The 15,131-nt window shown below is 37.0% G+C and overlaps 1 protein-coding gene across 3 annotated transcripts in view; it reads right to left on the reverse strand.

Annotated features, from left to right (window-relative positions):
• TAOK1 (TAO kinase 1) overlaps positions 1–15,131 on the reverse strand; it is a 144,526-nt gene that overhangs the window by 15,914 nt on the left and 113,481 nt on the right. For all 3 annotated transcript variants that reach the window (XM_007076068.3, XM_042967076.1, XM_042967077.1), the window contains 5 exons: positions 13,933–14,061; positions 11,368–11,571; positions 8,817–9,056; positions 4,247–4,459; positions 2,146–2,328 (listed from right to left, as the gene is read on the reverse strand). In XM_007076068.3, the coding sequence (XP_007076130.1) occupies positions 2,146–2,328; positions 4,247–4,459; positions 8,817–9,056; positions 11,368–11,571; positions 13,933–14,061 (969 nt within the window). The remainder of the gene's footprint in view (positions 1–2,145; positions 2,329–4,246; positions 4,460–8,816; positions 9,057–11,367; positions 11,572–13,932; positions 14,062–15,131) is intronic.

The following is a 15,131-nucleotide window of genomic DNA, read 5'->3' on the forward strand; positions in this document are numbered from 1 at the left end:
TATAATAGTACCTATATTTCTCTCACAACACTATTTCTACGATACTATAGAAGTTTTCCTTTTAGTGATAATTTTGAAGCATAAGAGACAGAACTTTACAGTGAATTTTAAATATTCAAATTGGAATCATATTTATGAAATCTGTACATAGTACAAACTAGATTTTTCTTTTTTCTTTTAAAGTTTATTTATTTGAGAGAGAAAGAAAGCACAAGCAGGGAGGGGCAGAGAGAGGTGAGAGAGAGAATCCAGAGCAGAGCTTGATGTGGGGCTCAAACCCACAAACTGTGAGATCATGACCCGAGCAAAAATCCAGAGTTACACACTTAACGAACAGAGCCACCTGCTTATCCCCAAACTAGATTCTTCTCAAATTTTATATGTGTTCTATGTTTCTCATCTTGAGTGAGAAACATAACTGAGATAATTTATAGAAGCAAATACCTCTCAAAGAAGCCAGCAATAAAGACAGCTGTCCCAGGGAAATAGTAACATCTTAGTGGATTTTTTGAGACTATTATTTTTTAATATAAGAAGGCATTGTATTTTTATCCAGAAACAATGACAACTTTCATTAGGCAAGACCATTAGAAAAGTATTCACTTACAATGGACCTAAGACTATACCAGCTGTTGGGAGCTTATGGCCCAGGAATTCTTGAACATAGCTCTGAATCCTAGATAAAACTGATATTCTACTACAGTTGCTCCTTAAACAACACAAGTTTGGATGACATGGATTCTCTTACATGTGGGTTTTTTTCAGTAAATATAGTACAGTACTGTAAATGTATTTTCTCAATAATATTTTTTTTTCTCGGGGCACCTGGGTGGCTCTCAGGTGGTTGAGCTTCCGACTTTGGCTCAGGTCATGATCTCACTGGTTCATGAGTTCAAGCCCACCTCGGGCTTGCTGCTGTCAGCACAGAGCCCATTTCGGATCCATTGTCTCCTCTCTCTCTGCCCTTCCCCCACTTGCGCTCTCTCAAAAATAAACATTAAAAAAATACCTGTTTTATTTTCTCTAACTTACTTTACTGTAAGAATACAGTATATAATACATATAACATACAAAATATGTGTTAATCAACTATGTTGTCGGTAAAGCTTCCGGTCAATTTTATAATGTGTAAGAAAAGTTATACACAAATTTTCAACTGCATGGGTTGTCACAGCCCCTAACCCCTGCGTTAAGGGTTAAGTATACTTCTAAAAACAAATACTTTTCCTCTCAAAATTCTGCCCATCACCCTTTCCCTAAAACATACATAATACTCACACACAGCTCTACTACCTTAAAGGATGAAATGAATTTGGAGATTATAGTTCTGTTCTTTAATATATCTGACAAAGAATAAGTAAAAAATAAGTAAGTGAAGATACGTCTAGAAGTAACATTTTCAGCCTGATTTTTCACCTATGTGGAACTGGTTTTACCTCCTGCCCTCTAATAATCTTCCACCAATCTGTATAGTTACAGGCCCAAGATGTACAAGTATATATTCCTGATGCTTCATTCCTGCTTCTCCCAGGCAATTACTAATGTTCTGTTTCTTCACTATCCAAGTTTTTCTACAATCTCCTTTTTCACCCCCAATCTCCTTAACGAGAGAAGGTACACAAAAGAAGTGAGGAACACAGAGACAGAACTACTCTCTCCCAATTCAACTGTCTTCACAGAACCCCATATTCCTTTTTCTAGCAATTACTACTTAATTATATTTCCTTGATGTTTAGAACTCAATAATTATAAGGTTAATTATTGGGTCAATAATTTTATTTATTTTTAATTTTAAGTGTTTATTTTTTAAGAGAGAGCAAGAGCAAACCACAGAGGGGCAGAGAGACAGAAATCTCAAGCAGGCTCCACGCTTTCAGAGCAGAGCCCAACGCAGGGCTCGAACTCCAAACCCTGAGATCATGACCTTAGCCAAAACCGAGAGTCAGACACTTAACCAACTGAGCCATCCAAGCACCCAAATCAATAATTTTAAAGAAAAAGCAAAACGCTACCAAAACTAGAATTAAGGAAATATGGTATTATGAAAACAATCCAATGCCACCTCTGTCAATATGAAAAATATGTATAAAATGCTTTTGCTAAAAGCAAACACTAGCACAATTACCTTCCTCATATTACTTATACCTTTTGTTCTAAGAGTGCCCTGCGGAGGGAGACCCTCTGTTCAAGCTCTCGAAGCTCCCGATCATGTTGTGCCTCGGCTTGCATCTTGATTTTGCTCTGATATGCATTCAATAGCTCCAGTTCCTGCTGCAGCTGCATCTTTAAAACCTGGCATTCTGCTTCCTGTGCTTCATCCAAACGTAGCTGAAAGAAAGAAGGAAAACAAATATATCTAACTGTGAGCGCTCTATTCCTGACCTATGGAAAAGAGGAGGTGTGAAAGAAGACAGACTACTCTTTTGTAGGATATACAATTGTTCTCTCTCATGTCGTGGAATGAACATCTCTGAAAAAGGAAGGTCTAGTAACCTTTATCTTTAGGAAGATAAAGCTATCATCAGCTCTTTGGAAGATGGCTAAATAACCATATTTTTCGTAAGAAAAATCTAGAATCTGATCAGGTAATATGTATGACTCTGAATGTTTTCTCTCCAATGAAAATAACTACAGCATAGGGACCAGCAAACAGCTTACTGGCCAAATCTGGGCAGCAGCTGGGTTTTTTTGCTTTCATTTTTTTATATACTCCACTAGTTAAGAATGGTTTTTACATTTGAAGTAGTTACATTTTAAATAGCTATATAAGTATCCACATAATATCCTCAATTTTGCTTCCTGGCCTACAGACTCTAAAATACCAAAAAAACATGTTTATGAAACTTATATAGAAAATATTTTACATTTCTATTCAAATGTTACCATTTGGATTCCAAATATAGTACTACTTTTTACCCACTACCTAACAAAGCTGCTGTTCCAATCTTGATATGCTTTTTGGATAAGCCTCAACAGGCATGTGCTAAGAGGCACTGGCAGAGAGCTTGTTTAAAACTTAGTGTCTAGGGGCACCTGGGTTGCTCAGTCAATAGACCATCCAACTCTTGACTTCGGCTCAGGTCATGAACTCACGGGTTGTGAGTTTGAGCCCCAAATCAGCATCTGTGCCCATAGCGCAGAGCCTGCTTGGGATTCTATCTCTCTCTCTCTCTCTCCCTCTCTCTCTCTCTGCTCCTTCCCCACTCATGCTTGTGCTTTCTCTCTCTCAAAATAAATAATAAACTTAAAAAACAAAACAAAAAAATTTTATGTCTGGGGCACCTGGGTGGCTCAGCTGATTAAGCCTCCAACTCTTGATTTCAGCTCAGGTTATGATCTCACAGTTCCTTAGTTCCAGCTGTGAGGGGTGTGGATCTGCTGACATCTCAGAGCCTGCTTGGGATTCTCTATCTGCCCCTCCCCAACTTGCGCGTGTGCGTGCGTGCGTGCGTGTGTGTGTGTGTCTGCATGCGCATGTGCATATGTACTCTCTCTTTGACTCTCTCAAAGTAAAATTTATAAAAAGAGAAACTTCTCTGGGAAGACTTTAATTAAAAAATTTTTTAAAAAATGTTTATTTTTGAGAGAGACAGACAGACAGACAGACTATGAGCTGGGGAGGGGCAGAGAGAATCTGAAGCAGGCTCCAGGCTCTGAGCTGTCAGCACAGAGCCCGATGGGGGGCCTAAACTGATGAACCGTGAGACCATGACCTGAGCCGAAGTCAGACGCCGAACTGACTGAGCCATCCAGGCGCCCCCTTAATGTTTATTTTTGAGAGAGACACACACGGAGCATGAATAGGGGAGAAGCAGAGAGATAGGAAGACAAAGGATCTGAAACAGGCTCCAGGCTCTGAGCTGTCAGCACAGAGCTGAAGCAGGGCTTGAACTCAGGTCAGCACAGAGCCTGATGTGGGGCTTGAACTCAGGAACAGGAATGGTAAGATCATGACCCAGGCCGAAGTCAGACACTTAACTGACTGAGCCACCCAGGCACCCCTCCCTGGAAAGATTTTAAAAATAAATAAATAAAACTTCATGTCTGAATGTATCAATAAGAATTCTGCATACATCATGCATACTTCCAAGCAATGCTCAGAGAAGGAAGAATATGGACCATCACCATTATTTCCCAAGCTGCGGGAGAAGTATCATTTCTAACTAGTATTTTAATTGCTGGGATTTCATTGCTGGTAGAAAGAAAGGAGCACTAAATTTATTTTGTCTAAATAAAACAAACTCACAGCTTGTGTGGAGAGCATTTCATTAATGCTGTGGTCATACTGCTCAGCCAAGATGGCTAACTTCCGGGTCTGCTCCTCCTTGAGCCGTTTCAGAACAGCTTTGTGCTCGCTCTTTGGTGTAGTCTCCAGTAGGTGATTTCTTAATGCTTTGTACTGTCTGGTTTGGATTTTACAGGTATCCTGAAACTGTTTTTTTATTTGGAGTTCTTTAGACTGGGAAGAAAAAAATAGATGCATATATTTTTAACATTTGGCATTTGGTATACCTTAGGTTTTCATTAAAAGAAAGGCTACTAGGAGAAAGGGAGAAAACAAAAAGGTCAGATCATAACGTCGCAGGTACTTTTACACTTGGCTATTGGGTCAAACCACTGGATTCTATGCATTTTTATAACAAAAGCTCTAATTTAAAACATTAAAATATCAAGAACCTCATTTATCACAGGACTTCAAGCAATAGTCATTATTTTGTTAGTAAATTTAGTGATGAGCAGGTATTAAAATTAGCTTTGATTATGGTATATATTAATGACAGAAAATCAAATTTCTTCTCATTGATTACATGTAGCAAAGTATTTTATTGGCCAGACAATATTTTATCAAATCTCTGAGGCAGAAAATAAGCATATTTACTCTCTTCCATATCTGAAACACTTTGCTTCAATTTCTTTTAATAACAACCTCAACTCTAACTACATAGTGTATGACAGATTCCACAAAAGCAGGGTATTAGTAAAAGACTAATATTGCTTCATACAATTCTTTTCCTTAAGGAAATAAACTAGGTAGAAACATCCTTAGCAAAAACTTGAAAGTCAGTCAAGTTAACTAACCTTTTAAAGGTCAAACAAAAGTTATGGGATGAGGTGTTGGGGGGGGGGGGACTGGGCCAAATGGGTGATGGGCATTAAGGAAAGCGCTTGTTGGGATGAGCACTAGGTGTTATATGTAAGTGACGAATCACTAAATTCTACTCCTGAAGTCATTATTACACTATATGTTAACTAATTTGGATTTAAATAAAATTTAAAAATTTTAAAAATAATTAAAAAAAATAAAGTCATGGGGCAAGGGAGAGGACATCCTTTCTTGGAGTGATAAGAGCCATGAGCTAAATAAATATTTCTGAGATAAAATAATTGAGCTCCAAGACAGAGTTTTGGCTTTAGTTTTTGCTAATCACTGAACTCAGGTTTTAATAAGATTTAACAAGATGAGATATAATTCTGTAAAGTATACTGAGTAAGCCTGTAAATGAGAATATATTCATTTACTACACTAAGGCAGAAACTACACTTGAAATTATTTTACCTAAATATAAATACTGCTAGATATTGATTGGTTGATTCAGTGTGCAACAAATGCACGTATTACACCAAAGTAAAACACTTGTCAAGGAACTATTCACCACCCCTTGTAATACTACAACCTCAAACAGACCTTTTTTTTTTTTTTTTTTTTAAACGTTTACTTATTTTTGAGGCAGAGAGAGACACAGCATGAACGGGGGAGGGTCAGAGAAAGGGAGACACAGAATCTGAAACAGGCTCCAGGCTCTGAGCTGTCAGCACAGAGTCCGATGCGGGGCTCGAACTCACAGACCCGCCAGATCATGACCTGAGCTGAAGTCGGCCGCTCAACCGACTGAGCCACCCAGGCGCCCCAAAGAGACCTTTTCCGTATTTCACACCAACTGAAGCACTATGTCATAGTCATATACTTTATTCTGTGAAGGGTCAAGAATTGTCTAGCTAGAAAGCAAAACTCTTGCTTAGTAGAGACCAAGCAAAACTCTATGCTTGGTAGTACCACACTTAAATGCTGTCCTTGGTTAACAAAATTCTTCCAACTTAGCTAGGAATCAAACAATACAATTTAGACATTCTCTCCTGCCTCTGTATAACATTCGTTCTTTTAAAAGTTTTTATTTCTAAAATATTATATCAAGAAAATTATCATTCTATATTAGCGTAGTAAGAAAAAAGAACTTGAAAATTTTTTCACATGAATAATACTAATACTTATAACCAAGAATAAACTGTATCCCTCAATACTAAACTCAAATGAAAACTAGAACACAGTTACAGTTGTTTCTAATCATTTAACACTATCATCTGGATGACAGATGAAGAAACAGCCGAGTAGGCAATTAAGTGTTTACCCAATCCATTTTACAGAAATGGTACCCCAACTCCAACTTACGTAAGTGCTCAAACTAAAGTCCCCCTAGTCCCCATTAAAGTCTTGAAGAAAGCTGAAAGAGACAACTGTTACGATTTAGTCAAATAAAATTGGAACGACTTAGTGTTAAAATCTAGTCTGTTTTGTTCAAATTGAGCAAGTAGATAGATATATATAACTAAGTAAGTATCGTGATTTTCTTCCCTACTAATGTAACAGGATGATTTCCTTTATGGAAAATCTTGAGCTCACTGGTCATTAAAGGAATCATTCTAGGGATGCCTGGATAGCTCAGTCAGTTAAGTGTCCAACTCTGGATTTCGACTCAGGTCATGATCTCTCGGTTATGAGACTGAGCCCCACATTGGGCTCTGCACTGAGTGTGGAGCCTGCTCGGGATTCTCTCTTTCCCTCTCTCTCTCTGCCCCTCCCCTGCTTGCACACAAGTTTGTCAACTTTAAAAAATAAAGAAAAGGAGGCTTTCTATTCAAAGTCCATGACTATGAAACACTACTTTTTCCTCACTTTTTGTACAGTATCTGTAAAAATCAAATCTAGTGTTTATAAGCTTTCAAACTGAAAAGGCTCCAACAAGAGGAAACAGAGAGGAAGGGTTAAATATCAAACAACTACCTATTCCAAGTCTCAACGAAATGCAGTCATATTAGATTTATGGTATGACTATAGAAAACTCACAAGCTTTCAGTTTGGTTTACTTCTGGGTACTGCTGACTTTAAAATGATAACTGGGGTGCCTGCCTGGGTGGCTCAGTCGGTTGGGTGTCCGACTTTGGCTCCGGTCATAATCTCGTGGTTCATGAGTTCTAGCCCCACGCATTGCAGAGCCTGGAGCCTGTTTTGGATTCTGTGTCTGTCTCTCTCTGCCCCTCCCTTGCTTGCTCTCTGTCGCTGTCTCTCAAAAATAAATAAACATTTAAAAATAAATAAATAAAATGGTAACTAATTTTACAGACATGTTTTAAAAATCTTTTGGTGGGAAATTGTTCTGTAGACAAAGATCTTCATTACAAAGACAAAACAAAGCTGAAAAATCATTATGAATTCCAGTTTTTCTAAGCAATGACTAATGAAGGTTATATGGGTAGTCAACACAAGCTACTCTTTAATTGATGTTAGTTATTTTGAAGACATAGCAAAGTGAAATTTTATCCTTCACAAGGAAAGGGTAAAACACTTTAATTCTGCTTCTATATCTCATTCAAGACAGCCTATTAGAATGGAGTTGGGTGGGAATCAGAGTTATGATTGGGTATAGATTTTAACATAGATTACCTCTGTGAATGAACTGCACTTCACTCCAGGACAGTTACTCAGGTAAGACAAAGAACAGTTCTATAGTTAAATTATCAAATAAAAGGGGTCAGGGTAAAGTTTAAAAAGGAAATACTGTGGGATGTAGGCTTTAATGGATGTAAATAAAATTAAGTGAGGTACTACTATAGACAACAGCTTATGTAGTAGATGGTTTTGTTTTTGCTCATTAAGATTAATGTGATTGATTATATTCCTTCAAGTATTTATTACAAGTTATAAAATTTGAAAACATCCTAGAATTGTTAACTCTGGTTGATTCAGGGCTAGATCAGCTGGCTGGAGAGGCAGAGTGGGGGAAATCTTTATAATATACTTTGGTATATTTTGAATTTCATATTATATGAATGAGTTCCTGTATTCAAAATAAATACAAAATTTAAAGTCCTTTGTATTATATATCACCAACACTTGTTTTTCCTTATTTTGGAGAGGGAGGCATATAACAATTTGCTTTACCCTGATGTGCCAATTAAAAAAAATATTATACCTCCAACTACCATGGTTTTTACCTATACTACCAAGCAAAGAAAGAAAGCAAGCAGACTGGGGGTAACACTGTGATGATTCCCTTGTTCCTCTTACGGTAAGTATAGATAATGAAGGGAGAGGGGATAAAAAAGCAGTTTTCATTCATTGCTTTTGTGCTGATTAAGAACTTAGTGCCTTTTCTGGAAACAAATCATATTTAGAGGAAATAAGATTCCAAAACTGTATTACTTGGGACAACAGTGAGAAGACAACAGGTTACCATGTTGACATGTAGACCGTAATATCAGCATTGCACATTTTGGGTACATTTAAAGTAAGAATTTTGATTCATGTTTATGGTACTTCCCACAGTCAAAAGTTTTGGTTCGCTGCTGAAAAATACATAAGCAAAAAGTCTACAGCTATGGACACTCCACATTAAAACTAACCAAACATTCTTAAAATGAAAAGAAAAAAGTTTATTCAAATTCTGTATGCCAGACCTCTTAGACTTTTACGGTTTACATGGATGCATTTTATCTCTTTTCCCCCTTTATCAAGAAGCTTAGGTTAAAGGGTACGGTACCTTCAGACTCTTAGGCTGTTGTCGAACCTCCATGACATGCTTTCGCCTTAGTTCTCGTTCTCTTCGCTTGTTATATTCCAGCTGGTTTGTGAGCTCAGTCTGATGCTGCAATCTGATCAACTCACAGCGCATCTTCTGAATTGTGTTGAGGTGACGGAACTCCAGTTCTTGCATGGATTCATGTTGTCGCAGTAGCATGGCATGCTCTAAGTCCTTTTGAGTCTGCCTTTTATTTAACTCCTAATCCACAACACAAAAAGCAAAAGTATAATTTACTGCTGTATGATGCCTGGAAAAAAAATCCTAAGAAACAGAATAACCAAGAAATAGATGTAATCCTCCGATGTAATAATGGCTGCATCGTATTAGAGTTTTATAATATTTGCTGTAGTAAATAAACAATTAGCACATTTCCTTACACTGTTCATTTACTATTCATTAACACTACTTCATGCAGTGAGTTTAAAAGGTACCAAATCTATCTCAAGAGGTTTAATGTCCTCCCCTCTTTCCTTTCTTTATTGTTTCCTAGTTTTATATTTGAAGAGGGTTCACAAGTCATCCAGTGTATTTTTTCAGAGTATGCTATTCAAGTCTATTACATGCAGTATACCCAATGTAGTGTAGTGGTTAAAAACATGGACTGTAGAGCTAGGCTGCCTGTATTTTAAATCATAGCTCTGCTACTGATGAGCAGTAAGTCTTTGGATTAGTTATTTAAACTCTTGGCTTCAGCTTCATCACTTCTCAAATGAAGATAATATAGCAATTTCATAGATTTAATGTGAGGATGAAACAAGTTCATAAATGTGAAGTTCTCAGAATAATACCTAGCACATCATGCTCAATAAATTTTTTTCAGAATAAAAGAAACACGTGTATCACATACAACAGACACACCCACACCCAAACACACTGTAGAAGTGTAGAAGTTAAACTTGCCTCCTTTGCCCTTTCTCCAGAAGCCAACAGTTTGGTGCAAATGTTTCCAAAATATCCCCCCATGCTTATCATGACACATCTGTTATACAAAACCTATAGTTTTAAAACTGAATACCAATATACATTATAGGCCTGTAATGTGCTTTCTTCACCTAAAAATATAATGGACATACATCTTCACCAGATCAGTACATAAAGATCTTTTTTTTTAAGTTTCAATGGTAAGGGGTGCCTGGGTGGCTCAGTTGGTTAAGCGCCCAACTTCGGCTCAGGTCATGATCTCACAGCTCATGAGTTAGAGCCCTGCCATCAGGCTCTGTGCTGACAGCTCAGAGCCTGGAGCCTGCTTCAGATTCTGTGTCTCCCTCTCTCTCTGCCCCTACCCCACTTACGTTCTGTCTCTCTCTCAAAAATAAACATTAAAAAAAATTGTTTTTAAATTTAAGTTTCAATAGTAAGCTACTGCTTTGCAATTCCTAATTTTTCCATTTTTCTGCTTTAAACAAATTTTCAATAAATATCCATGGCATGATAGATACATCATATAACCACGTTACTGTTTCTTTTTTAAAAAAATTTTTTTTAACGTTTATTTATTATTGAGAGACAGAGAGAGAGACAGAGCATGAGCAGTGGAGGAGCAGGGAGAGAGGAAGACACAGAATTTGAAGCAGGCTCCAGGCTCCAGCTGCCAGCACAGAGCCCGATGTGGGGCTCGAACTCACAAACCACAAGATTATGACCTGAGCTGAAGTCAGACGCTTAACCGACTGAGCCACCCAGGCGCCCGATGTTATTATTTCTTTAGGATACAGTCCCAGAAGTAGATTTGGTAAAAATATAGATGCATATTAAATTTTATTTTTTTTAATTTTAAAACCTATTGCTGAATTATACTCCAAAAGGGCAGTATCAGTTTATACTTTATACTTACCAATACTGTCCATTTCCCCATGTTACCAGTCTTTTTAATTGTTCTTATCTAATTGATGCAACTGTTTTAATTTCAATTTCTTTAATTATTACTGAATTTGAACAGTTATGCTATACTTGAAGCTTATTTTAAGCCATCTTGGAAATAAATTTATCTATGTTCACAGTTATCCCTGATATGAAAAAAAATTGTTTTCATTTTGATAAGAGTTTCTACACTTGACCAGTTAATAAATGTATGATTATAACAATGTGTTAAGTGGTAACACACAATTCATGGTACTCATTTCAGATCAAAAGGCATAAATCATCCAATTAATTTTCTCATATTTAAAAATTAATACTTCATTCATGGATAAATAATAAATATTATTTATTCAATAAATATTTATTGAATGCCTACTATGGGCCAGACACTAGGGATACAAAAACTTGTACAAAACCTAGGACTTCACATAATTTCCATTCTAGTTGGGAAGAGAGACTTCCCCCAAAAAGTGTATGTGTAAGAGAAAAAAGTACAAAGAAGAACATTTAAAGAAGGGAGAGGAGAGAGAGCTAGCTATATAGATTGGGTATCTGGGGAAGAAGGATTTAGGTAGAGAGAATGAGTGCAAAGGCCTTATAACTGAAATGTGATGGGACTTATTTCTGATTTCATATCACTCAAACATACCTCCCTGACAAGGTCCTGCTCCAAGTTATGGCGTCCAAGTAACATTCTTCGCTTGAAGCGACGGCACTCCAGCTCTAGGTATTGCCTCTGTCGTCGAAGAAGATTAGCCTCTTCCTCTGCTTGGAAATGTTGTATATTCTCCTTCTGCTTTGAAAGCCATTCTTGTTTTTCCTTTTTTGGGGTGCTCTGGTTTTCATTCAGTTCCTGGCAACAAAAGAACAACTCAGTTCAAAATACATAAAAATTGGGGTAGCTGGGTGGCTCAGTCAGTTGAGCATCCAACTTCGGCTCAGGTCATGATCTAGTGGTTTGTGAGTTTGAGGCCCCACATTGGGCTTGCTGCTGTCAGCCTGTGAGCAGAACCCATTTTGGATCCTGTCCTCCTCTCTCTCTGCCCCTCCCTCACATGCACTCTCCCAAAAATAAACAAATATTAAAACAAAAGAAAGAAAGAAAGAAAGAAAGAAAGAAAGAAAGAAAGAAAGAAAGAAAGAAAGAAAGAAACATAAAAATTAACTACATGAAAGTAGTTAATGTAATATTTGGTAGCTGGTAAATTAATTAATTAATTTATTTATTTATTTATTTTTATTTTATTTTTTTACCGTTTATTTATTTTTGAGACAGAGAGAGACAGAGCATGAACGGGGGAGGGTCAGAGAGAGAGGGAGACACAGAATCTGAAGCAGGCTCCAGGCTCCTAGCCGTCAGCACAGAGCCGGACGCGGGGTCGAACTCACGGACCATGAGATCGTGACCTGAGCTGAAGTCGGATGCTTAACCAACTGAGCCACCCAGGCGCCCTGGTAGCTGGTAAATTTAAATAAAAGTACTGAATTTGTGTTCTCTCTAATGCTCAAACAGGGCAATGACCTTAAGGAGTTAGGTAAATAGTTTCCTTTTTCTTGAGTTACCAGTGAATTAGGACAGGAAAAGAGAAAAATACATTAGAAAACATGCATACCTTTTGGTTCTGCATAACTACAAGTATGATGACTCAAAAGTACATAATAATTGGTAAATGAAGTAAAACATATCTTTCTTTAAATCCATCCCAAGAATAGACAGAAGGTGGTGCTTTCAGGGGAAAATCAAATGTAAATTAAAATTAGGGCTACAATACAGTTATGTCTCAGTTGGTTTTTGACATTCTAAATATCAAGCTTTTGGCAAGATTACGGATGTACTCAATATAAAAGCCTTGGAAATTAAATGGAAAATCAACAAAACCAGGGGAGAACAGAGACATTATTTATGAGTGGTATTTAATATTTGGCATTATAATACCACTAAACAAATAAAAACCAATGCTTTTCTACAGCATTGTATTCATTTTTAAAATTTATTTATTTTTGAGAGACAGAAAGAACATACTTGTGCACGTGAGGGAGTGGGGCAGAGAGAGAGAGGGAAAGAAAGGGAGAATCCCAGGCAGGCTCCGCACTGTCAGTACAGAGCCTGATGCAGGGCTTGAACTCATGAACAGTGAGATCATGACCTGAGCTGAAATCAAGAGTCAGAACACTTAACCGACTGAGCCACCCAAGTGTCCCTCTATAGCATTTTAAATATCATCTTAGAAACTATCTAAAATGAAATTGCATTTATATTGGGCAAGATGAGAACATTCATGATACACTCAATGAGACAAACCCTAGGATATTAATACTAGCATATTTTCAACCTAAAAAAACATCAATATTGCAGAGAATACAAATCAGCCATCATTCCTAAGTGTAAGTTGATTTTTCAGAGACTACTAACCTTATGGTCCTTCCCCTGTTATTCAAGAAAGAGACCAATTCTTTATAACTTTAGTTCACAAGATATTCAAACACATAAAAACAAACACATAAATTAGTAGTTCTCCAAAGAGGACATATATACACACACAGTATAGAAAGAGACAAGGAGAACACGGGCCACATTATACCCAAGGGTGTCTTTCTCAAAATCTTCCGCCAGGAAACTTCCCCACCAAAACTCTAGTATGTCCCTTCCTCTACACTGAGAATCACTATTCCAAATGAACACACACACACACACACACACACACACACACAGGCATACATACACAAGTTATACACCTAAAAGATTATTTAAACTAATATACCCATTAACATTTAACTCTTACTGCACTGGGAAACTGCATGCTGTTGGATATTTATTTACAATTGGGAATCCTATTTATAATCTTTTCAAACCCAATGTTCTAGTATAGAGTTTGACTCCTGTTATACAGAAAGAAATGTGCGGCTTTTTGTTTCACAGCTCACATATTTTTACTTCTAATCATTCAGTTACTTAATAAGTGCTTACGAAAGCTATTATAAATAAAATAACTTCTGTTGGCAGGAGACGATTCTTTTTAGACCCTACTCAACTGAGAATCTCAATCCACTGAAGAGTAATTGATTATAATCAATGTCTTCATTCAAACTGATATACATTTTATGGTGACAAAAAACAAAAAAAAATGTTATCTTAGTGGCTCTATGAGTCGATCAACATCACATACAATCAGTAAGCAGACAACTGGCTTGAAAATGTTTATAAAATAAGTACCTCCTTAAGCTGTTCCTTTCGAAGTTTATATTCTCTTTTCTGGGACTCCAAAAAACTATTTAGTTCTTTCTTCTGTTGAGCCTGAATATGTTGCTGAAATTTTTTCTCCTCATTGGCCATCACTTTAGCCTATAGAAATTTAGAAAATGGATCGAATTAGTTAAGTTGATACATTCAAGGCAACAGTTTAATAAGACATTACCAAGGAGGTAATTTTCAACCAAAAATAGAAAATCAACATTGCTTCTCGGCCTTTTGGCTAAGATCAAGTGTAGAAAATCAGCATAAGTATTACCAAAATGAGAATACCCAACAAATTAATTTTTTAAAGTTTATTTGAGAGAGAGAGAGAGAGAGAGAAAATGCACGCAAACGAAGAAGGGGCAGAGAAAGAGGAGAAATCCCAAGCAGACTCTATGCTCAGCACAGAGCCCCAAATGGAGTTTAATTTCACTAACCATGAGATCATGACCTGAGCCGAAATTAAGAGTCAGACACTTAACTGAGTGAGCCACCCAGGCATCCTCCCCACCAAATTATTCATAATTGTTACTTAGCATCCATATCTGAATTTCAGAGAACCAATAAAATGGAACCTGTCTTTAAGATGATCTTTGGGGCGCCTGGATGGCTCAGTTGGTTGAGCATCCAACTTTTTGATTTTGGCTCAGGTCATGATCCCAGGGTCATGGGGTGGAGCCCCATGGCAGGCTCTGTGCTGAGCATGGAGCCTACTTAAGATTCTCTCTCTTCAAGTTAAACCCTGACCCTTTATTTATATGTTAAATAATATGAAAATATTAAATATCAGATATATGCATCATATTGTTATCTTTCTTTTTTTAAAGATTTTACTTGTAAGTGATCTCTACACCCAACATGGGGTTCAAACTTACAACTTATAACAAGAGTTGCACGCTCTAATGACTGACATGCACACCTTATATCTGATTATATATGCAATGCATAAACATTGTAGAACATTTATGAAGTACAGAAAAACACAAAGAAGGAAAATCTTCCATGATTTTAGCACCCAGAGATAACCAATATAAACATTTTGGTACATATTCCTAACTTTTTCTAAGCATATATATATATTTTTTTTAATTTTTTTTTTAACGTTTATTTATTTTTGAGACAGAGAGAGACAGAGCATGAACAGGGGAGGGGCAGAGAGAGGAAGACACAGAATCGGA

This window comes from Panthera tigris, chromosome E1 (genome assembly GCF_018350195.1).
Source record: "Panthera tigris isolate Pti1 chromosome E1, P.tigris_Pti1_mat1.1, whole genome shotgun sequence".
Taxonomy (NCBI): Eukaryota; Metazoa; Chordata; class Mammalia; order Carnivora; family Felidae; genus Panthera; species Panthera tigris.